At 37.9% G+C, this 10,195-nt stretch overlaps 1 protein-coding gene across 1 annotated transcript; it reads right to left on the bottom strand.

The window, feature by feature from the left end:
- Positions 1 to 1,810: 1,810 nt before the first annotated feature.
- On the bottom strand, positions 1,811 to 9,993 carry LOC309699211 (class I histocompatibility antigen, F10 alpha chain-like). Its single transcript, XM_082522139.1, has 11 exons — positions 9,814 to 9,993; positions 8,525 to 8,785; positions 6,743 to 7,021; positions 6,077 to 6,379; positions 5,457 to 5,597; positions 5,159 to 5,176; positions 4,908 to 4,952; positions 4,292 to 4,339; positions 3,718 to 3,752; positions 2,017 to 3,557; positions 1,811 to 1,939 (listed from the first exon to the last, which is right to left on the bottom strand). Exons 1-9 carry the CDS (start codon positions 9,863 to 9,865, stop codon positions 3,748 to 3,750), a joined length of 1,152 nt encoding a protein of 383 aa, XP_082378265.1. The 5' UTR covers positions 9,866 to 9,993; the 3' UTR covers positions 1,811 to 1,939; positions 2,017 to 3,557; positions 3,718 to 3,747.
- Positions 9,994 to 10,195: the final 202 nt, after the last annotated feature.

The following is a 10,195-nucleotide window of genomic DNA, read 5'->3' as shown; positions in this document are numbered from 1 at the left end:
TTATCTGGGTTCAGGTCACGGGGCAGCAGCCTGAGCAGAGAAGCCCAGACCCGGCACAATTACCCCCAAAAAACTGTGCATTCATTCTGTGGCGGTTAATTTCAATTTCATTAGCAAAATCTTATAACAGGAACTGTTTCGTTATTCTATTTGCAGTTTAATTTTCTCTTTCACAACACAGCTTAGTGTAGTTATTTTTGCTTTGAGTGTGTAAAGTTTATGAAGACTAACATAATTACAGTAGTAGGTTAATGCCACTGTTATTTCACATAAAGAGCAAAATAAGTAAATAAGAGGAAAAGTTGGTCCAACAAGCCCCCAAATCAAAATTATGGGGGCAAGACTTCATGTAGTAGACTGGGTGGGTGGGGGGGTTCTAGGTTCAGACTTTTAGGGGAGCTCAGCCCCCAATCACAACGCCACGCATTATGATTGGGGGCTGAGCATTTTAACACCTTGTCGTTAATATTAGGAGAAAATGCTACTTGCAAATGTCATCAACCATTTTCACATTTTCAAACCTCAATTCAATTTGATACACATTAAAACGTTACTTTCAAAAGCAGCCTAATTAGTTGGATGACGTATTGTAATGTTTAAAAATGAATCAGAGTGAATAATCAGTGATTGTAATCTCATCCACCTGTTTTAGGGCGGAGCCTTTAGTTACCCAACCCAAGCGAAGACTTGTTAAAGAAGTTAAATAACTATTTGTGGCAAAGCAGAAAAGATAAGAAACAGTATTTCAGTCTCTTAACCACACAGAGGCTTCCACCAAATCATCAAGTACTTTAAGTGGCATTATTCAGTACAGACACTGGAAAATCACGCTGCCACTCCACAGACCAGTACGTGAAGCAAACTGGTAATAGAGTTGTTTCGTATTAATATTTCTGAATTCATCGAACCCTCCCTTTATCATGCAAACACAGCACAGGGCATCATGTACTCCAGTTTTATGAGTGGAGAACAGATTTGTAGCCCATCACATTGTTGTAGTGGCAGCCATCCTGTTCAGCCATGTTTGGAGTGAATCCTGTAAAATGCTGCTATTCAAACCAATATCCCCTGTTCAGAATGTCCACTGGCATGTTTTACATGTGCTACTGGAAAACAAAGTCTCCATGAAATACATGAAAAACTAATTTTGTTTTTCAGCTGCCTTCACTGTCTGCTCCCTCAGTCTTCCTGTTCTTATACAACCTCTCTGTCCTCTCTCTCTGCATCATCCTCACTCAACTAGGAACAAGAAAATAACAAAAATATCATCTTAGAACAATTAAGATAAGATTATTATTATTATGATGATAAGGGCAGGTTTATGATCCATAATTGATAACAGTATAACACACTGCTTTATACTGAAGCTACAACTTTATGCTGTTTGGTGAATTTGACCACATGTCCACTCTGTTTCTTTTTGCTCTCTGCTGTCTTCATCCTGCTCTCTCAAAAGTTAAATGTTACAGTGAATAAAGGACATAAACTCATCCATATAAGTTTATAGTGATATTCAAACTGAATACAGACGGATGCTGGACACTGACAGGTAACATTTTGACCTGCTGTCACTTGGATCTGGAGCTGAAGCCCAATTCATCCAGAATTGGAACAGAAATCTTTAACAAACTAAAATTATAAAGTACATCATCTCCTTGGCTGAAAGTAGTGATGCACCCACCTTTACATACTCAGTAATTCAATATTTGTGGTGTCAGGTTGGAACATGACTCATATTCACAAAGATTCTGTTCACTCATGTTATTATACTCTCCTCTCCACACTCTGAATACTCGACATTATGCACGACCACAATGTTAAACTTTTATTTAGATGTTCAAGTATAGAAACAGTGCAGTAGTCTAACAGAACAAAGACTCTTTCCCCTGATTCTGTAGATCAAAACACAGCTGACCTGAAACATCCAACATAAAACAATCTTTACAATAAATCCCACATGAGGCACACACGCGCGCGCGCGCACACACACACACACACACACACACACACACACACACACACACACACACACACACACTGTAAACCTGATTTTTGGCAGCTGCATTGACCATCTAACAGAACAAACAGTAATAAAATATGCACATACATTTCTGTGTAGTATATATGATACAGTTACCATTAAAGTCATGACTGTTCATCACTGTCACATGTAACAGGGTTTGAACAAAACATAGAAATGGCAATAATAGAGTACAGCTTTTCTTTGCAATACCTTATTTATAGCTTTCATCAGCGTATTCATATTTTTATTAAAGATGAAACAAATTATTTATTACAACTTTTATGAATTTTAAACTCAGTATTTCAAGACACCTCATGTTGTTGCTCATAAAAAAAACTGTGATTGTAAAGTGAGTGTAAATGCACTGATCTGCAGTTAGTTCAAAGCACAGCAAATCACAGAACTATTATTTTCAACTTATTGACCTTAGATCACGATGCCTGCAAAGGTGCAGTGGTTAGCATTCTGACCTTGTCAGTAAAAGGTTGATTCAATTCCAGCTGAAAACACAAATACCGTTTGAGGTTGTGTCAGAAAAGTCATCCAGAGTTAAACTAAAATCAAACATGCAGAACTAACTGCTGTAGCAAAGCAGCATTAAAACTGCATAATGTTAATACACACTCAGACCCAACACTGAGGAAAATAAACACATAATTCCTACAGATGTCGTTTTTCTTCTTCAGGACCATCTTTACTTATTATTGCATAAAAGAGACCTGCAGTATAAAATTATACTTAAAAAATTTAAATAGTTTGTAATGTTTTTTTCAGTGTTTTTATTTATGTGTTTTTATTTATGTAGTTTTATTTTTATGTGTTTATGTTATTGTTATGGTCTAATTATTGTAATATTATTATAATTGTTGTTGTTATTAATTAATTAATTATTTTATTTTTTCATTTTTATTCTGTTCTTAATGTTAAGCACTTTGGTCAGGACTTGCTGTTGTAAAGCACTTTATAAAGTTAGTTTGGCTAAAAAGTATTTTTTCTCACAGAAAATAGTAATTCTCTTTTTTTCCTGTGACATAAAAGTAAAAATTTGGTTCCTTCGTGTTGTTTGTTGTCTTTTGTGTATGTTTCAGTCACAAATTGTAAATGGACTGATTCTTATATAGCACTTTTCTCCTCTCCCAGAGTACTCAAAGCGCTCTATACAACAAGCCACATTCACCCAATCACACCCATTCTCACAAGCACTTTATCTGTACTTAGTGCTTTTCTAACTAGAGTCACACACATTCACACTCCGATGGATGCATCAGAGAGCAACTTGGGGTTAGTATCTTGCCCAAGGATACTTGGCATGCAGACCGGAAGAGCCTGGGATCGAACCACCAACCTTCCGATCAGTAGGTGACCTGCTCTACGTCCTGAGCTACAGCCACACCGTGCCCCAGGGCGGTTGTGTCAGGACAGTTGTGTCCTGGCTGGAATAAAAAATGTCCATTACAGTAGAAATGTTTTCTCAGGAGTTCAGTGATGCAGAATCCTCATCAAGTGAAGTTAGTCCAAGTGTTCAAAGTGTCTCCTGTTCAAAGAAAGATTCAGCTTTCATTAACGAGGAACGAATGAAAAATTCTTCATGCATCAGCAAATGCAGTCAGTGTGAAAAATTAAGGATTTCTTTAAATGCATTCAGTACAACACAAAGATGTGGTACATGTGATGTGTTCAGAGACATCACTTACCTTTGTTGCAGATTTCACTCTTTGTCAGAATTACTCTAAAGAAAAAAAACATTCAGGTCAAAAGCTCATCATGATAGAAGAGCTGTCACACACACTGGGCCACGACCATCTCCACACAAACTTTCCTCGTCTATCATGTCACTAGTGATACAGTTTAACTGGTTACTTGTTCCTCAGTAAAATCTGTTATATGGCCTTGTTATTCATCATATATGAGGTTTTAGTGGAAGCGACTGGTTCTTACCCAGATAAGAAAGAGCATAAAAATGTCTAGTTTGTTATATCTAGATCTTTGCGAGTGGTTGCCATGTTCAGCATGTATGTTGCTCCCTCTGAGGATGTTGTTTTGTTTAGATAAGAGCATTTAAAATCCAAAAACAATCGACTGTAGGAGAAGAAACGTGTGATATGATGGTGATGGAATCTACAGCTGGTGAGTCAGACCAGCTGAACAGTTCAGAAATGTTTTTAATAAAAAACATTTCTGATAATAATAAGTATAAAACTCCATGAGTAAAAACATGCAGTACCACACAAAGATTAAGACTGTGTGTCACAGAGAGCCTGTACGTACTTGTCATCAGCTCAGTTTTGATGGTTATGTCTGAAGAAGGTTTTGAATCTGAGGAGGAAAAATACAAAATGATTATGTTCAACTAAAAAATAATATGATCTGTTGATGTTGATGATAGTGTTTAATACAAACAGCATGAACACAAACGCAGGCACGAGGAGAAAGTTTTCTCAGTTGCAGGAGGGTTTATGGTTCTGTTTCTGTCACTTGAATATTTAACTTTTTAAAATATGTGAGCACTGTTTCATTGTGTAGGTCAGAAAATTTTGCAGTGCTTATAAAACATATTTATGTGAGCACTACAGAAATCTCAGTTAGGGAACATGGAGAAAAGTTTATTGGGCAACATCCAGGAAGAAGAAGAAGAAGAATGAGGATGTGTGGTGGTGAAAAATGACAGAGAACAGAATAAATGAAGATCCTGAGGAGTTCAGGGAAATGTTGAAGCTAAGAGACGGATGAGCATTTGCAGACAAACAGATTAAAGTAACAGGACGTGCAGTGATTCACAGATTTAGTTTGTTACTGTAAAATATTACTGAACAAAAAATAAAGCCACTACATTACAATTTTTATGAGGATGCAAACAAATCCTCCAATCCAAGCACAGACACACCTGAAGGGATTCTTTCAGGATCATCTTCAGGTGAAGTCTTCATGTCTACAAAAATCAGACCAGACAGACAAAATCAAAACATAAAAACTTCAGCAACCAGCTGAGCTGCTCTGTGGTGATGCTGTTGTTAATTTCCAACATCTGCTTTGTTTCCATGCATTTAATTTTAGTCTCTAATTCACATTCAGTGAAACAGATTTTAATGTGAACAGGTTTCAGCTCAAAATGTCTACATGAGAAATTTTACTTACAAGGTTTAGAAGGTTTAGCTGTAAATAAAAGAAAGAATCACATGTCAGTGATCATAGCTGTAAATACAGGAACACTGATCCCTACACCACTAACTCAAACTGGATTACAAAGCTCTCTATGTTACTTTACCTTTTACTTTATTTACTATTGGTTCCTTCTCTCACTATGATAATACTGTTACAGTCTCATCACTCTGGGGCTTTAAACATCATTGCTGTACCAGGACCTGAAGCTTGTTTTAATGTGCAACCTGGAAAAACACTAAAAATACTGAATTCATCACTTTGGTTCACTCACCAGTTTTCTTTTTGTAAATAATGAATCCGATCAGTGCAACGACAGCAAGAACAAGAGCAGCAGTGACAATGGGTACACTGATAGGGACGGCAGTGGGGCTGGAGCTGGGGCTGATCGTGATGCTGGGCACTTCTGTTGAGGCTAAAAACAAACAAAGGAAAAAACAAAGAAGAAGAACAGTAAACAACTGATTTATTTATTTTAAATATCGTTTTGCAAAAAAAATACACTCAAATTTTTGTTCAATGATTAACAAAAAATGTTGAATGAAAATAAAGAGAAAAACAAAACTGAAATTTGTGTCCTTAATGTCTTTAACTTCTTTGACTTATACTAATACTAAACTAATATTATATTAAATCCAAACATTTAAAGTGTCAGTGTTACAACTGCAAACCATGATTGATTAGTTTATTATAAATAAAAATTATTTGTGTTTGTGGGTTTTTTTCTGTTTTAGACTGTTTATATATCATGAGTTCATACAGGAGGTCCATTGTGGGCTATAAAATGAGTAAAATTAGATTTTGAAAATAAAGTCAATATTTTATGACACCCATCAGCTCAAACACAAAACAATACAAACAACACATCTTCATCATTTCTGATAATTTTCTTACCTTCATTTGTCCTGATGGCTGTTTTATCCAGTGTGGTGGTGACGTTTTCATTTATACCAGAGAACTGAAACACACAGTCGTACCTCCTCCAGCCTTCAGCTGGAACAGATCTCAGATCCAGGTTAACACTCATCTGGAAGGTCCCATCATTGTTGGTGAGGATCTCTCCTATCTCCACACCCTCATGAGTCTCCTCTCCATCTTTCCTCCAGATCATCTCGGCTCTGTCAGGATAGAAACCTGTAGCGTGGCAGCTGATGGCAGAGGAGGAAGACTTCTGGAGGAGAGACACTGAGGGAAGAACTGGAGAGTAAAGCGACACACAGGTCACTGTTTCTGTATTAACAGCATGCTAACACATATTAATGTACATATAGTACCATGTGAAGGATATTACAGAGTCAAATAAAGACTCTGTAATATAAAAATAAAGAAATAAGAAAAATATTTGAAGGGAGGGGGAAACACATTGTAAAAGGATGAAGTGATGGTTTTGAAATTTAACGAATAAATTACATTTTGATTATTGTTTAAAAAAACACACGAGATTAGCAGACAGAGAGGAAGAGAGAAAATACACTGAACTTAACTGTGTTGGTCATAAAATAGTTGTATTACTTAATAAAAATGAGGTAAATTATCACACTAAGTCTGGTCATGTGATACCTGTTCTCATTAAAGAGCTCCTCCCATAGTTCAGATACTTCTTCAGCCACTCAGGACAAATCTGAGTGTAATAGTTCTTCACACTGGTTATAAAAGCTTTGTTACTGTCCCACTTGTGTTTGGTCACCACAGCCTGTCGTTTAGGAGCGACCCACGTCTCTGTCTGCAGGTCAAATATTATGAAGTCTTCTCCATCATAACCAAACTGCTCATATCCGTCCACCTCATTCGTCTCATCGTCCCATTCACAGCCGTACATCCGCTGGACAATGTGAACACCTGAAAGAAGAACAGAGACGAAGACGACAGAACCAGAGTGAGATCCAACATATAAACACAGAGACACAAGTCAACAGAGACTAAAACACCTGACCTGATTCAACACAGCTTCCACAGAAGGAGGGTTTCAGGACAGAGAAGCCTGTTCAGCAGCGAGTTGCTACAACTGGTTACAATAAACATAATAATAAATATCCTTAAAGACAAGCTATGTAAGATGTGAGCTCAGTACAAATACTGTTTTCAAAATGTTAAATGAAAGAGAGAAAAACGTCATTTGACTTCACAATTCTTCATTTCTTCTTCCTCTTTCGGTCACTCTCTTTAAGGGTCGCCACAGCAGATCCTCCTTCTCTACATCCATGAACTTCCTCCAAGGTCTTTCTCTTCTCAGCTCCACATTCAACATCCAAACCATCTCAGTCTTGCCACTTGGTCACTCCCAATAAAATCATCCTCAGCTCTGTTACCTCCAACTCGGTGCCTTCATCTCCACACCATGCATCGCAGCAGGTCTCAATACCCTCTTGTAAACCTTCCCTTTCACTCTTGCTTGTACCACAGATCACACCCTGACACCCTGCACTTCTGTTGTGCACTGCCTGGTACTTTGGATGGCTGACCTAGTTATTTAAATTAATAATCATCACTATTTCTGCTTCTTGCATCCTCTCTGTAACACTGTTACACTGTCATTCACACACATGTACTCTGTGTTGCTTCTACTGATTTTCATTTCTCTTCTCACCAGCGTATAACCCCACCCCTTCCACCTGCTCCCTGCTCTCACTAGAGATCACAATACCTTCTGGAAACATCATAGTCCATGGAGACTTCAGTCTGACCTCATCTGTTAACCTGCCCATCCCCATTACAAACATGAGGGGGCTCAGAGCAGATCCATGATGTAATCCCACCCCCACCTTGAACCCAACTGTCACTCCAACCACACACACCACTGTCCAGATACATGTCCTGCACCACCCTCACATACTTCTCTGTCATCCTTGAGTTTCTCATGCAGCACTACAGTTCACCTTTTGACAACTTATCATGTGCTTTCTTTGCAACACCTTCTGACCTCCTCTAAACTTTTCCATCAACACTGAAAGAAACATCAGGTCTGTGATGCTCTTTCTCAGCATGAAGCCATACTGCCGCTTCCCAGTTCCCCAGACGTTAAGCAGTCTGGTTAAAAAGTCCACTGCTGTCTCTCCTAAACATCCCCATAACTCCACAGGTATGATCTGGACAAACTGCCTTTTCACTCTTCATCCTCTTACAGCTGCCCTCACGTCTTCTTTACTCATCCTCTGCACTTCCTGATTCACTAGCTGCCCTCCATCTGCCCTTTACATTCATCGTGAGTCATCCTGTATTTAAATCTTTAATCTGAATGAAGTATTTTTAAAGTGTATGTATGCAAATCTGTTTATGACTAAAATAAACGCTGAAAACATTAACAGCAAATATCAGTAAAAAAACAATAAAACATAAACAAACCTCCAGTCTGGTTGAAGCGCTGCTTTGCGATTTCAATGTTGGCTTTGAACACCTGCTGGGCACTTACAAAGCCCCCAGTCTCTCTCTCCCAGTACTGCTCATCTATATTTCTGTTCATCCAGTCCTGTTTGGACACAGCTTTCATGGTGTTGCTGTCAAACTGAACCATCTGAACTTCATCAACCATCCCAACAACCACGAACTCTGGGAAGTTTGGGACTTGAGAGGAAGCAGTGTAGAAATACTTCAGAGAGTGCTTCACTGGAAGAAATGTTTAATGTAGTGAGACACGGCTTTAAAAATCAGCATATTTTCAAAATAAAAAAACTATAATGTCTCCTCTATAAATACAAAAAAAATATGAATCAATGTTTTATCTTTTCTGATCATCTTATATTAGAAACCTTTACAATTCGTTTTGTAAAAACTGGTGTTTGTGGGTCATTTTGATTTAATTATATTTTCATTTTGCATCAGTAATGATTTACAGTCCTTATTATGGCATTAACCCGACCATAGGCTGCCAATGAATTCATGTTTTAGTATTGTGCAGATTACAACTGTTTCTTTCCCTTTTTGCTAATATTACACTTCTATACCTTACACCATAAAACATTATGAGCAGCTTAAAATTTTCTTCTTCTACAATTAGAAATTTAATTTCAACAAAAAGTAATTTGTAAACCAACACTCATTTAGGTTTTGATGTTTGTAGCTGTTTGTAGGCTTTCTGCAAACAGCTACAAACACCAGGGACCCAAACCAGCCCTCTCACAGCCTGTTCTCCCTCCAGCATCTGGAAAGAGGAGCAGGAGCATCAGCTGTAGAACCAGCAGGATGCTGGAAGGCTTCTTTGCACAAACTGTGGGACTGATAAATGTACTTTGGCCCCTCCCTTTACAAACCATAAACACACACTTAATCTGACCTAATTTAATCCCTCTCTGTGAGAGGACTGCTGCTAGCTGAATCAATCTGATTATTTACACATGAGTTTGCTCAGAGTCTCTGCAGGCTGCTGCGTCATTGCTATTTATCCTTATTTTAGATTTGTTATCGCTGTATTTTATTTGTTTTACTGATCATTGTACTGTAGATGCTGGCGAGAAGCAACATCTTGTTGAAGCCTGTGTATTTCTGTTAAAAAAAACAACAACAACAACCCTGCGAAATAAAAATAAACCTTGAATCTTGAATATGTGCAAGCCGAGAGTCTGTTTAAAGTAACACCTGAGCCACCTGAGAGCAACACTATCTCTAAAGAACAGTTTCATTTTTATGAAGCTTACCTGCAGACACAGACGCTGTCCAGTAAAGAAGCAGCATCATAAACGTCCTCATTTTCAATTCAATTCTCTCAACATAAGAAGAAAAAATTAATACAACCGTTTATTGTTTGAATTTTGCCACAAAATGAAACTACAGCCTCTGAGTCCGCACGCGCAGTGACTCCTCTCTGACCAATAGGAATTCAAAGCTGGATGCGCCTCACCAGTAACCAGGCAAAATGAGAGAACCGAGGTTTATTTATTTACTAATTTATTTTGGAAAGTGGAGAATGACAGAAACAAAGAGCTAGTAGCGCCTAATCTGTGATTTTGATCAGAGACCTAAAGTGACGCAGGGATTAAAGACACATACCAATCATGTATATTTGTGTCACAGCTGTTA

The sequence above is a fragment of the Aulonocara stuartgranti genome (assembly GCF_965226115.1).
Source record: "Aulonocara stuartgranti genome assembly, chromosome: 22".
Taxonomy (NCBI): Eukaryota; Metazoa; Chordata; class Actinopteri; order Cichliformes; family Cichlidae; genus Aulonocara; species Aulonocara stuartgranti.
Note: the sequence above shows the minus strand (reverse complement) of the source record. Positions and strands in the feature narration are given on the sequence as shown.

Excerpts from the sequence above, each read along its gene's own strand:
- LOC309699211 (XM_082522139.1), bottom strand. The coding sequence starts at position 9,865 with ATGAGGACGTTTATGATGCTGCTTCTTTACTGGACAGCGTCTGTGTCT. Across the intron at positions 8,786-9,813 it reads GACAGCGTCTGTGTCTGCAG|TGAAGCACTCTCTGAAGTAT; the intron begins GTAAGCTTCATA and ends CATTTCTTCCAG. Across the intron at positions 4,340-4,907 it reads TCCTGAAAGAATCCCTTCAG|ATTCAAAACCTTCTTCAGAC; the intron begins GTGTGTCTGTGC and ends TTTCCTCCTCAG.